The sequence below is a fragment of the Mustela nigripes genome, chromosome 7, assembly GCF_022355385.1.
Source record: "Mustela nigripes isolate SB6536 chromosome 7, MUSNIG.SB6536, whole genome shotgun sequence".
Classification (NCBI taxonomy): Eukaryota; Metazoa; Chordata; class Mammalia; order Carnivora; family Mustelidae; genus Mustela; species Mustela nigripes.
Genome location: NC_081563.1, coordinates 124,824,226 through 124,838,030, shown reverse-complemented (window position 1 = coordinate 124,838,030; position 13,805 = coordinate 124,824,226). Strand labels below are relative to the sequence as shown.

The 13,805-nt window shown below is 50.4% G+C and overlaps 1 protein-coding gene across 2 annotated transcripts in view; it reads left to right on the top strand.

The window, feature by feature from the left end:
- The window catches only part of JPH2 (junctophilin 2), a 65,130-nt gene that overhangs the window by 12,694 nt on the left and 38,631 nt on the right, over positions 1–13,805 (top strand). For both annotated transcript variants that reach the window (XM_059407052.1, XM_059407051.1), the window contains exon 2: positions 9,744–10,539. In XM_059407052.1, coding sequence (XP_059263035.1) covers positions 9,744–10,539 — 796 coding nt within the window. The remainder of the gene's footprint in view (positions 1–9,743; positions 10,540–13,805) is intronic.

Below are 13,805 nucleotides of genomic sequence, written 5' to 3'. Positions count from 1 at the left end.
TCTACATCTTATTAAGGAGATGACTCTGCCAGCGGCAAAGGGTAGACTGAAGCATCAGGGGAGGTGAGAGACCAGGGAAGATGCAGCTGTGGTAAATCAGGGAGAACTGATGCAGCCTGGACCAGACGGATGAGGAGGAGATAAAGAGAAGCAGGGGAAATGAAAGCAAAATTCAGAGTTGGGCCCGTGTGTTTCCAAAGCCCAAACCATTTCCATTATTCTGTTGCCCACAAAGACATGTCAGGCCTGGCTTGCTTTCTCAGCGACCCTGGGTCTATGGTCTTTATCAAGGTGGGGTAGAGCCAAGCTGGGGGAGGGGGGAGGTTCCCTATTCTCAGGAGCATTTCCATAGTTATCTGTGATATATGGGCCTGGAGGTCACCACCATGTACATTGGTTTACCTGGTCCAATTCTGGTGAGCCCGGACAAGAGCCACTGACCCATGGACTCTCTGGTGCTCAATCTCCATCAAACCCCGTCTGAAATCTGCTGATGACACTTCCATGGTCCTGTCCCAAGATCTTGTCCTAACATCTGACCCTGTGTGAGAGGACTTAGAAAAGGGCTGGATATGACTACTAGCAAGAATAGATGAGATAGAGATAAGATAGCTATCATAGGAGGTAAGAAGTGACAAATGTCTCAAGCAATGAGAGTATGGAGGAAGGAAGATAGCCCAGGAGGGTTTCCTAAAGGAGGTGGCTTTGAAGCTGCGCTTTGGTGGATTTGGGAAGATAAAACTGGGAGGGTGAATTGGGACTAGGTCATGGAGACACTGGGCTGTCAGGTCAGGACGTCCATATGCAGCAGGGACCTCCTGGAGAGGAGCTAGTCATGATTCTGCTCTCTCCATCTCTGTCCAGTCCTCCAGTGACACTGATGTTAAGTCTTCAGATAATCTTCTAGAAATAGGTAGACATCCCTGGCCAGAGAGGGTGGTGTTCTTAGTGTCCATTCTGTATTCAGAGGCAGAATCCCTGATCTGGTCCGCTTGTCTCTTCTCTGTTTCAAACTGGACTCTGGATCTCCTAGACTTCCCTTGGGTTTCTGAAATGGTTGGCTTCCTTAGAAGATTTGGGTGAGAACTTTCCAACCTTTCAAACCAAGTCATTTAAATTCTTGGTTTCAAGTGTTCCAACTATGAATCAGGATGATGATATCTATACTTGTTACGATTTTTTTTTTTCTGCAAGTAATAGAAAACCCCCAAGTGAACTAAACAAACACTTTCTATAGAAATATAATGTGGGCTACATAGGCCATTTAAACTTTGCTAGTGAAATTAGTTTTAATAATATTTTTTATTTAACCCACTACCCAAAATATTGTCATCTCTATGTGTAATCAATATATAGTTATTAGTGAGATATTTTACATTTTTTTTTCGGGTACTAATTCTTCACAGTCTGGTGCTCAAAAACCACATTTGTCTAGTGGCTACCATATTGGACAGCACAGACTAAAGCAATAAGGATATTTATGATCTCATATAAAGAAGAATCCAGAGGCAGGGCAGTCTCAGGACTGGTTGACTTGGAGGCTCAACAATGTCAAGGGCCCAGGTTCCTGCTACATTTTGCTCTGCAATCCACAGTGTCAGCTCTGTTCTCAGTAGCTCCCCTCATGGTACCGAGCCGGCTACCACAGCCCCAGGGGTCACCTCCAGGTGGCAATGGCCAGCAGCAGAAAACTATGTTTCTGCATGTTTCTCTCTATAAGAACTAGGAGCTCTTTTCTGCTTCCCCTCTGGTCTCAATGCTGGATTCCATCAAATGCTCACGTTGAATGCAATCACTGGCGAGATGGGTAGACAGGAAGTCTGGCTGAGAGCAGTCAGGATCTACTCCTGCATAGGGAGTCTTTCTCTGAGGCCCAGGGAGGAGAGCTGGGCCCCAGGACAGAATGAGGTTCCATCAGCAAAGGAACGGTCTCCAATTGGGGAAACCACCAGGATCTGCACAACACCTGCCAGGCATAGCAGGTTGTGGGTTTGACCAAAGGAATGGAGCCCACTGGCTAACTGGAAGTCAGTGGAGAGGTTTTTTTTTTTTTTTAAAGATTTTATTTATTTATTTGACAGACAGAGATCACAAGTAGGCAGAGAGGCAGGCAGAGAGAGAGAGAGAGAGAGAGAGAGAGAAGCAGGCTTCCCGCGGAGCAGAGGGCCCGATGCGGGGCTCGATCCCAGGACCCTGAGATCATGACCCGAGCCTACCCAAGCTGCATATCAGAACCATCAGAGACACTTTATAAAAACTCGGTGTTCACATCAATTAAGTCATACTCTCTGGCCAGGAAGGTGGATCTTGTGCTGTAGATGTGGCTTCCAGAAGCTACTCTGGCATGTGGTTTAGAGGGTGTGGAGGCGGATCTCAGTGATGAACAGACTTCCCAAATTTTCTTCCTCCCAAGGACAGATGCTGTAAGGCTCCCGAGTCAGAGAAGGGGCCAAGTCCGCCGAGCCTGGGCATCCCAGGGCAGAGACCTGCTCTCCGACAAACAAGCAGACCGAGGCGGAAAATCAAAGCTTGTCTCCTTCTCTCCCTCTGAGCTCTTCTGTCTTCCCTGGCTCCTTTTCATCTCTCCAGTTAATTCTTTCTGGCCCAGCTTTTCTGAGCAAAGATTCTGGCCTGGCAAAAAGCTACCCTTTATTGAATGCTTACTATGTGCAGTGTCCTCACATATGGTTCACTTAGTCCGTGGTCGACCAGAACTCCCCCACCGGCCAAGGCACTCTGTGCCACTGCTGCGGCTGCCTCACATTTATTTCTGGTGATTAAATCTTGTCCCTCCAGCACTTGACTCCCCTGAGGGCACAGGTCATGACTATATTTTTACCACCGTGTCCCCAGCTTCTAACATCAAGAATGCAGGATCCACAGCAAATACTGAATTCAAATAAATGAATGAACAATATTTGGAAGTAGGTATCATTACCTCCATTTTAAGAAGGACCAATGGAGGCTCAGTAGGCTTAAATGGTTCAGGCATGTTCCAGAACTATTTGGTGTCAGAGTGAAGGTTAAAACCCAGGTTATTCTATACTAAACTGCAGGGAGAAGGTGATATTCAGGTTTTATTAAATTTAGGGGCCTGGTATGAGGGACAGAATTATATTTACCAAGGTCATGGCCTTCTCCCGAATTTTGCATGCACCCCAATAATTCCCGGGGTTTGGGCTGCTAATACTAGACCTGAAAACATTGGCAGTTGCTGTCAGTCACTACTGAGCAATGTACCACATGCCGAGTCATGAGGGAAAGAAGAAAGTGTGGTTCCTGCCCCTGGAAGAACAGGAGGGTGTCACTGAGAAGAAGATACAGATTCATCAGATGTTTGCTGTGGGATTCTTTGAGCCTGGGATCTGGGCTAGATGCTGGAATCATAGCAGGAGTAAGCTGGACATGGCTCTCTCCCTCTTGGAAGTCAAAGTCCGGTGGGAAAGGCTTATGGTGAAGAGATGACCTTAGTAATTATTTAACTGCAATTGGGAGAAGTGAGAAGAAGTGGTTTAGGGCGACATGACATCAGGTAGCAGTACTCAGGGGGTAGGGCTCAAGAAATCCTCCCAGATGAAGTCACATTTAAGCTGAAACTTGAAATACCAATAAAAGTTGGCTAAGATGGGCGCTTGGGTGGCTCAGTTGGTTAAAGCCTCTGCCTTTGGCTCAGGTCATGATCCCAGAGTCCTGGGATCAAGTGCTGCATTGGGCTCTCTGCTCAGCAGGGAGCCTGCTTCCTCCTCTCTCTGCCTCCCTACTGTGATCTCTGTCTGTCAAATAAATAAATAAAATATTTAAAAAAAAGAAGAAGAAGAAGAAGTTGGCTAAGAGAAGAGAGGAGAAGATTCTGAGAAGGGGTGGGGGAGTATGTGCAAAAGTCCTGAGGTAGAAAGGCAAGTGTGACTGGAGAGCTGTTCAAAACGAGTCAGGAGAGGTGGTCAGGGGCAGCCACACCAGGCCTTGTGGCCTGCTGAGAATCTTGGCTCTCACCAAAAGGTAGTGGGAAGTCCCACTGTGCCTATAAGGCCAAGTGAGGGGGCCAGCCCAGAGGTTATCAGGAGGCACTTCCCTCCACACAAAGCTCCTCTCAGCCAGATGGCTGTGGGCGAGGTCCTCCTGCTCCCGCTCTTCGGATGTGGATGCATTCTTCCTGTCCCCAGGGAGAGCTGCCCTGTCTTAGAGAGAGTCAGGCTGGGGATGGCCCCAGCACTTGGCTTTTCCCCCTTCCCAGGGCCCCATCACTCCCAGCCTCCCCTGGGTGTCTGTGCCTCTTGCCACTTGCTTGTAAGTTTCCTAATATAGCCTGGCTGTTTCCTCCCCAACTGGTAGCCAAGAGCCGCTCTCCTGTTGCAATCTCAATTTTTCTTGGGCTTAAAGGGACCATGTCAGCCCATCTCATGCCAACTTTAAGCTAAAGGTAGATTGGCTGATTTAATTTCACAAACTTGTCCAGCCCAGAGATTAGATGTTTTACCATCTTCTCTGCTCTATTCTTGTTCACTTTTCCCTTTCATAGATCTTTTTTTCCTTCTTTCTTCTGAGCACAGTGGAAGGAGCACAGCTAAACACGGATGTGAGTTTTGGTATATTTACTAGCTGTGCTGCCTTGGGTGGGTCTTAGAGGAACCACTAAATACCGCTCTAGGAGCGAGCCATGCAGATTTCTGGAGGAAGAACATTCCAGGCGGAGGGTGCAGAAAAGAGACCATGGCTAGTGTGTGGGGGGAACAACAAGGAGGCCTTTGTGGCTACGGTGGAGTAAGGGAAAGGGATGGGGGATGAGATCAGTAGGGTCTGTGCGTCACTAAGGACTTCAGCTTTTCCTCTGAATGGGAAGAGGCAGAGCGGTGTCACGATGGTGACTTTATTACATTTGAACAGAATCCCCATGATAGGCGTGTCAGGAATGGATAGAGAAGCACAGGGTGGAAACAGACCAGCGTGGCCACCATCATGAAAATCCCAGTGAGAGGCTGTTATGCCCCGATAATGGGTCCGTGATTAAAGGAGCGAGACTGATAGAAAGCGAAGGTCAAGGAAAGCTTTATTTTGCACCAAGCATCAAGAATCTAACCGAACATTCGGGGCCGCACCTCTTACAAGAGAGGGCGACCCTTCTGTTTCACAGACTAGCTTTTAAGGGCAAAGGCCACGCACAGGTGGCCAATGGGTTTGTAACACACACAGGAAACTCCACAGTGATGCTAGGTGACCAACTGAGTTACAATTTACCCTAGTAGACATTTGAACCAGCCTATTACACCTTGATTGGGATTGGCGCCCAAAAGGCTCCTAAAGGGCGGGGCCCATACTCCTTGGTAACCAGGGAGACAGTATGCACCCCCCCCAACTGATCGGATGTCTCCACCTGGCCTGACCCACCTTTGTATCTGGGCTTTGTTACCTGTAAATCCCCTGGGGGAAGGGGAGCAGGGACAGTTTCTAAATATGTCCTTACAGAGACAGGGGTGGCTTGGGCTACCATCTGGGGGAGTGAGAACTGGCTGGATTTCAAACGCACTGGGAAAGGAGAGTTGACAGGATTTTCCGACAGGTATTTGCAGAATACTGTGCTGGGGTGTTGGTGATATTTTTTTTTCTCCTTAAAAGTTAATTAACTGATTAATGAATCATTTCATCAAGGTATAGTTTCCACGCAACAAAATGCATGTCAAGTGTACAGTCTTGACAAATGTATTTACCTGTGTAACCACCAGCACCATCAAGGTAGAGAACATTTCTACCAATTCAGAAAGTTCCCGTAAGTCCCTTTGCAAGTGGATCCCTCTTGCCCGCAGCCCCGGTTGGTAACCACAGATCTGCTTTCTGTCATTCAGCATCATCAGCTTTTTTTCAGGCTTCGATGTAATCGGAATCACACAGCCTGTATTCTTTCGTCTCTGGTTTATTCACTTAGCGTGTTTTCGAGAACCACGCCCTATAATCAGTAGTCTGTTCCTTTTTACTGCTGACCGGTACTCTACTGTGAGCCCGACAACCTGTCCATCCATTTAGCAGTTTGCCAGCTGATGGACACTTGGGTCGTTTTCACTTGTTGTTGTTGTCGTCTCCTTTTTAATCTTCTCCCTGAACCCTAAAAAGTGGGTATTATTTTTCCATTTTCCAGATAAGCAAATTGAGAATCAGGAGAAGTAACGAGGTTCTCCAGATGAGATGATGTGTGAGATCAGTTTATCTCGGGCTTCTCATCTCTATCTGTCCTTCAGCCTCTCATACAACGTGACCACACGGGAATGAGCTTGGAAATGGGAACACAGTAGTCTTCCATCGATCCATCTCCCAACTGGATCATGCCCTACACCATGCTCTCATTTCTCTGTTCTCGGCACCTGCCCCACACACCCATTTGAATTGGTTTCAAACCCAGTTCTGCACCTTCCTTACTGGGTGACTTTGGGCAAGTCACATAACCTCTCTGAACCACTCCACCTGTGATGGAGATCATATTTATATCTGCCTCTGAGATCATGCCCAGTGATAGCTCCTTTCTCTGTCTCTCTCCACTTCTCTTTGGCCCTTTTACGGTTCGTATTCTATGCTCTTGGTTTCTCACGGCAGTCATTGAAGGGAATTCTGCCGTCCCTCTCACTGATGGCTGCTCCTGCCTGCTGTACAGAGAGGCTGCAAGACCTGGGGACCTTACCCAACAGATTAAACTAGATTTTCTGGTGGTAAGGCCTGGAAATTGATTTTTTTAAAGATTTTATTTATTTGATAGAGAGAGAGAGAGATCACAGTAGACAGAGAAGCAGGCAGAGAGAGAGGGGGAAGCAGGCTCCCTGCTGAGTGGAGAGCCCGATGTGGGGCTCGATCCCAGGACCCTGAGATCATGAACTGAGCCGAAGGCAGAGGCTTTAACCCACTGAACCACCCAGGCGCCCCTGAAAATTGATTTTTTTTTAAATGTTTTAATACTATGTAGTCTTTTTTTTTTTTTTAGGATTTTATTTATTTGACAGAGATCACAAGTAGGCAGAGAGGTAGGCAGATAGAGAGGGGGAAGCAGGCTCCCTGCTGAGCAGAGAGCCTGAGGTGGGGCTCAATCCCAGGACCTGGGATCATGACCTGAGCTGAAGGCAGAGGCTTTAACCCACTGAGCCACCCAGGTGCCCCGGAAATTGATTTTTTTTTAAAGAGCTTCTAAAGAGCCAGAATAGAGAACTGTGGACTCAAGAGCGTGAGCTTTGGGCATCAGACAGACTTGGGTTTGGATTCTGCTTCCTTGGTCAAGTCACTTAACCTTTCAGATCACCATCTTCCTCTTCTGTAAATAAGCATCATCACGGAACCCACCTTTCAATGAGCCCTGGGCACTATACGTGACTCTTAATGGGATCTCTTCATGCAGAAGGGTCTGGGGGAGGGACAGGACTGGAGGCCTGAGCTGGAACAGCCTGTGCTGGGGGGGACCAGGCAGAGTTGATTCACATGGACACACTGTCTCCACCTGCAAAGTCACGGTGCCCAATTTCTAGAAGGCCAGCATCTCAAAGTTAGGTCAAACTTTAGAGAGCTTCATATCCAATACAGTCATTGCCAGACAGGGCAATTAAGGCCTTAAGAAGGAAAGAGAGTTGCCCAAGGTCACACAATGAGATGCAGTTTCCAGACAAGTTCAGCCAATCAATCAGCAAATACTTATGGAGCACCTCTATGTGCCAGGCCCTATTCAAACTATTGGGGCTGCATGAGAGACCAAAACAGGAAAGATCCCTGCCCTCATGGAACTTCTATTCTAGTGGGTAGAGAAAAGCAATAAATATAATAATTAATTCATAGGATATATTAGAAAAGGATACATACTATAGAAAACAGAAGTAGATTGGGGATACCTGGGTGCTTGTGGAAGTGCAAGCAGATCTGGAGGAAAAGAGCTCCAAGCAGGGGAACAGCCAGTGCAAAGGCCGGAAAGCACACCTGTTGGGCTGAGCTTAGGAATCCCTTTCCTGGCTCATCGTTTCAATATCCTACCCACCCTGGGCATTTGCTGGAAAGAAAGCCACTTTTTTTTTTTTTTTTTTTTTTTTAGTTAACTAGGGTAAAGTAGGAGATTGTGTTTAAAACAAAGGCTCTGAATTTCCTCCCTTAACTCAGTGAACATTATGGCAGGCACTGTTCTACATGCTGAAGGCATGAAGACGAAGGCAGGGACTGGCTTTCAGCGGACTACTTACGTAGACTCTTTTCCAGGAGCTCATGTGCTTACACTAATGGACACACAGGGCCTCCACTGCGATATCTCCTTGTACACACTACTATCCTACACACACCCATGGTCTCACACAGTCTTAGCTTCCCTAATGCCCACAGCCCCATACACTCAGCCCCAAGTGCTACATATTACTCTGTGCCTTAAAACTGAGACAGCCTTGCACACCCAGAACCTTCCACACACCCACAATGTTGCCTCTAGGAACCTGGGCACTTACCCCACTGTGTACACACTGCATTGCACACTCTGATCTCATATAGTCAAAAGATACTGACATGCATGTCCTTAAAGTCTTCTATACATAAGGCCTTGCACAGATACACGCTTCCGCATGCTTTCCAACAGAGTCCCATGCTCTCCAGCATTCACACTACTCTGCAAATTCACTGTCTTATACTTTCATGAACTTGAACATGCACGTCACCTTGTGCAATAGGATGACTATGCACATGCATTTAACCTCACATACCAACAGATGTGTCTGCTCATACAACTCCATCCTCTTTGAATTTCTAATGGTTTTGCACCCTTCCTTATGTACTCAAGACCTCAAATACTCTCGTGACCTTGTTGCATCCCATTATGACACTTATGTGTTCTCAGTCACCCTCTGTGCACACCCAGCCTTGCACACTCATGATTCAGCACATTCCACTGCTTTGCACACTCCCACACAGGCAAATATTGCCATCACCCCACAAACTGCCTTGCCCACTCACTCTTTTGCATGTTCAGTCTTTCGTGTGTTTCAAAATCTGTGCACTCGTTCCAATTCACACCTGCTGAGCCTCAGCTGCTTGGACATCTTCACACTTTGAAACTGACTCACCCGTGCTGTGAATTGTGTTATGACTGATGATTCACAGACCTGTACCCCTGAAGCAAATAATACATGATGCGTTAATAAAAAAATTAATAAAACTGACTCACCCTATTTTGCACACCTGTGACCTTGCTGTGTTTCTACCAATAGAAATATCTCCTCTATTGTGCAAACTGCTTCTGGCCACCCACTCGTGTCCTCAAACAACTGTTTAACGGCATGCACTGTGGGATCTCAGCTGCTCACACAGCTTCACACACTGATGTGACCTCCCTCTGTCGCGCCCAGCGTGACCCTGTCGTGGGACCACCACGGTTAATAGTCACACCATGGCGCAAACTCCTGGCCATCCACTTGTGTCCTCACACAGTCGTTTAACCGCATGCACGCCACGGTCTGGCCCGCTCACGCCGCTTCACACACCGCCGTGACTCCCACAGCCTCACTCTGCCTCGACCACTGTGCCCCCTGCGCGTTGCCACCACCCGCGGTATCCACAGGCCCGCGTGATCGCCTTCCGGCTTGCGCACCTACGTCCTCGCACGCTCCGCGACGCCCCCGCCGTCCCCACCCGCGCCTCGCCCGCCCTCCCCACTGCGAGCTCCTAGCTCCGGCCCCGCTGCCGCCCCGCGCCCGGCCCCGGCCCGCGAGCCGCCCACTGACGCGCCCTCTCCTCGCCCGCAGGGACCTACCAGGGCCAGTTCACCAACGGCATGCGCCACGGCTACGGCGTGCGCCAGAGCGTGCCCTACGGGATGGCCGTGGTGGTGCGCTCGCCGCTGCGCACGTCGCTCTCGTCCCTGCGCAGCGAGCACAGCAACGGCACGGTGGCCCCGGACTCGCCCTCCTCGCCGGCCCCCGACGGCCCCACGCCGCCCCCGGCCGCCATCCCGCGCGGCGGCTTCGCGCTCAGCCTGCTGGCCAACGCCGACGCGGCGCGGGCGCCCAAGGGCGGCGGCCTCTTCCAGCGGGGCGCGCTGCTGGGCCGCCTGAGGCGAGCCGAGTCGCGCACGTCGCTGGGCAGCCAGCGCAGCCGCGTCAGCTTCCTCAAGAGCGACCTCAGCTCGGGCGCCAGCGACGCCGCGTCCACCGCCAGCCTGGGCGAGGGCGCCGAGGGCGCGGAGGGCGCCGACGAGGCCGCGCCCTTCGAGGCCGACATCGACGCCACCACCACCGAGACCTACATGGGCGAGTGGAAGAACGACAAGCGCTCGGGCTTCGGCGTGAGCGAGCGCTCCAGCGGCCTCCGCTACGAGGGCGAGTGGCTGGACAACCTGCGCCACGGCTACGGCTGCACCACGCTGCCCGACGGCCACCGCGAGGAAGGCAAGTACCGCCACAACGTGCTGGTCAAGGGCACCAAGCGCCGCGTGCTGCCACTCAAGAGCAACAAGGTCCGCCAGAAGGTGGAGCACAGCGTGGAGGGCGCCCAGCGCGCCGCCGCCATCGCGCGCCAGAAGGCTGAGATCGCCGCCTCCAGGTAGGCCCCGGGCTGGGCGCAGGCGGAGTGGGCCTTGCTGGGGAAGGGGTTCTGGGCCGGGTGACCCGGGAGGCCCAGGCTCCAAGCCTGTTCTGCTTCTTTCACCATCAGGGGGTACCCCGTGACTTTTAGAGAGTCAACTGGAGGTGCTTCTATTCCCGTATCTGTGGGTCTGTCCGTCGATCCATCCATCCACTCACCCAACTGTCCATCCATGCATCCACTTAACTACTCCTTCCCACCCATTCATCCAACTGCTCACTCACTTACCCCTTCCATTCATCCAGGCTAACAGGCCCCTGAACAACCATCTCTTCACCCCACCTACCCACTCCACTTTCTGTGTACCCATTCAGCCGCCAGGCACCCAGTCATCTGTTCCCTCACCCAGCCCCTCCTTCACCTAACTTCTGCACTAACCTCCTGAATAACCCCTCCATAAGGACAACGACCCCTCACTCAGCCTCTCTGCCATCTCTCTGGACAGCCACCCATGCATCCAGCCACATCCTCGTCCACCCCCATCCACCCGTCCAATGCTCCCCCCCTTCCACCCACCCAACCTTCCAGTTACCCACCTATCCACTCAACCGCCTGGACGCCCGTCCAGACAACCATTCGGCCACCTCCCCATCCCCTTGGTCACTGACCACCCACATTCATTCATTCTACTTCTTCCACCCACCCCGTCATCCATCTTAACATCCGTCCATGCATTCATTCGCTTAACCACCTCCATCCGCCCAGTCTCCTCCATTTACCCAGTCACTCCCATCACCCAACCGTGCTTCCTTCAACCAAAACAACATCCATTCCCACCCACCTACCCTCTCCTGCAGGCACCCATCTGTCAGCCAGCCAGCCAGCCACCTCTAGAGCCCAGCCCTAACTTCTGTTCCGCAACCCATCTCTCTTCCACTCACTCAGCTACAGTCACCCAACTGCCTACTAGCCCTGAGTCCACTTACCTTCCTAACCATGCAGCACCCACCCTTTCATCCATATTCAGACCCCTCCATGTCTTCTCAGTGTACTTCAGAAAAAATCTTGGGCGCCTGGGTGGCTCAGTTGGTTAAGCAATTGCCTTCAGCTCAGGTCGTGATCCTGGAGTCCCGAGATCGAATCCCGCATCGGGCTCCCTGCTCAACAGGGAGTTTGTTTCTCCCTCTGACCCTCTCCCCTTTCATGTTCTCTCTCTCTCTCTCAAGTAAATAAATAAAATCTTAAAAAAAAAAAAAGAAAGAAAAAGTCTTAATATTACCTCCAAAATGTATAGTTCTTGCTGTATATGTGGTACTGTTTGAGTAACTTACAAATATGGAGTCATTTAATCTCCTTATGGTACCTTATAAGATAAGTTCTGGTTTTATTTCCGTTTTACGCATGGGTTAAGTGAGGCTTACAGAGATACAGTGACTTGTCCCAAATCACCCAGGTAATGAATGGCCCTTCCTAACCTGGTTCCTACACTTCTATTCAGCCTCATTTTCTACCATTCTTGCCCTGGACCTGAATTTTCGTCTCTGAGCTAGTCATGCTGGCCTTGCGTCATCTCTCTTTAGTTCCTTCTGCCTGAGAGTTTTGTTGCTGCTGGTTCCCCGCCTGGACTGCTCTTCCTCCCCCTTGTTGCTCATTTAATTCCTACTCCTCCCTCGGAGCTCAGGTCCAGCCTGACTTCCTCAGGGAGTTGATGGAGCCCAGCCCCCTGTTAGAGGCTGACCTCACTCAACTGCATGGACATTTTCTTTTCTTTTTTAAAAAGTATCTTATTTATTTGTTTGACACAGAGAGAGAGATCACAAGTAGGCAGAGAAGCAGGCAGAGAGAGCTGAGCAGGGTCCCTGCTGAGCAGAGAGCCCGATGCGGGTCTTGATCCCAGGATCGTGGGATCATGACCTGAGCTGAAGGCAGAGGCTTTAACCCACTGAGCCACCCAGGCACACCTACTGCATGGATGTTTTCTTACAATGTCTCACATTTGCAACTTTATGTTCCTTATGTGATTTGTTTTTAACCTGCCATTTATAAAGGGCTCTCTATGTGCCACTGTCCTACGGCCTTTACATAAATGAACTCACTTAATCTTTACAACATCTCAAAAAAGGTAGGTACTGTTACTCTTCCCCTCCTGCAGATGTGGAGTGAGCTGCAGGGTGGGTGGCCGGTGTGGTGGGACAGTGGTGAACAGCACTCGTATGTCTTGGTGCCCATAGCAATCCTGCTGGGGGCTCTAAGTGGCCTGGGCTGGAGGCTGTGGCACTGTGGTCTTCCGAGGAAACAGACATAGGACCAAGTCTTGGTTCTGTCGTTGTTAGCTCAGAGATCTGGGCGCATGAGTTTGGGTCCGAGCTTCAGTTTGCCCAACCGTGGCGCCACCGTTTCTTAGTTACACGTTCTTGGCCAAATCAGTTTTCGTCTTCAACCTCAGTTATGTCATCTATAAAAATAGGGTTAGTCTGAGGGTTAAGAAAGGCAGCGCAGGTCCCGTGGTTTACAGTCCTGTCGTGAGGTGAGTTTGTCGTGGGGCAACATTTGTGGGGAAGGGAAGGAAGCTGGGCTGTACAGAGGGAGACACTGGGCTGCAGTGTGTTCTCCACAAAGGCCTCGGTGAACCGCAAGGGGTGCGCCGCCATGGAAATGACCTTCAGAGTTGTCCCTAGTTGAGGAGAGGGTGCTGGGTCTTTACACCCTCTGTGGTGGCTGCAGCTACCCTCCAGAAAGGGGCGTGACCTGGGGCTGGAGGGTTCTCTTCAGCCAAGCCCCACCCCTGGGCAGGGCTGACAGCTGGTGCCCCTCTGAGCAGGTAGGGGAGGAGGAGAGGAGAAATAAGTCCTCCCATCCGGAAGAGGAAACCAGGGGAGCACATCACGGTACCCATTCACAGTGCTGGACACCTCGCAAAGGCTCAGTAAGCATCACCTAGTCATCGTCATCGCTCAGTGAATTCATTATACAGATGTGGAAACTGAGGCCCGGAGAAGGAATGTAATATGCCCGGAGACCACCTGGCAAGCCAGTGGGAGAACCCACGCTCCAGGTCCTAAATTTCGGATTCTGAAGCTTGAACCAGCACATCTTGCTATCTCTGAACTTGCTACACTTTAAATCGCTGTGAATATGCGCACAGATAGTATCATTAAGACAGAAAGAAGGTATTTTAGATTCTTAAGAAAATCACCCCTACTCTCAGCCTAGTTTCCCCTAGTGTTAAGTTCTTCTGTTACCATAAGACATTGGTCACAGCCAACACTGGTACATTGCTGTTA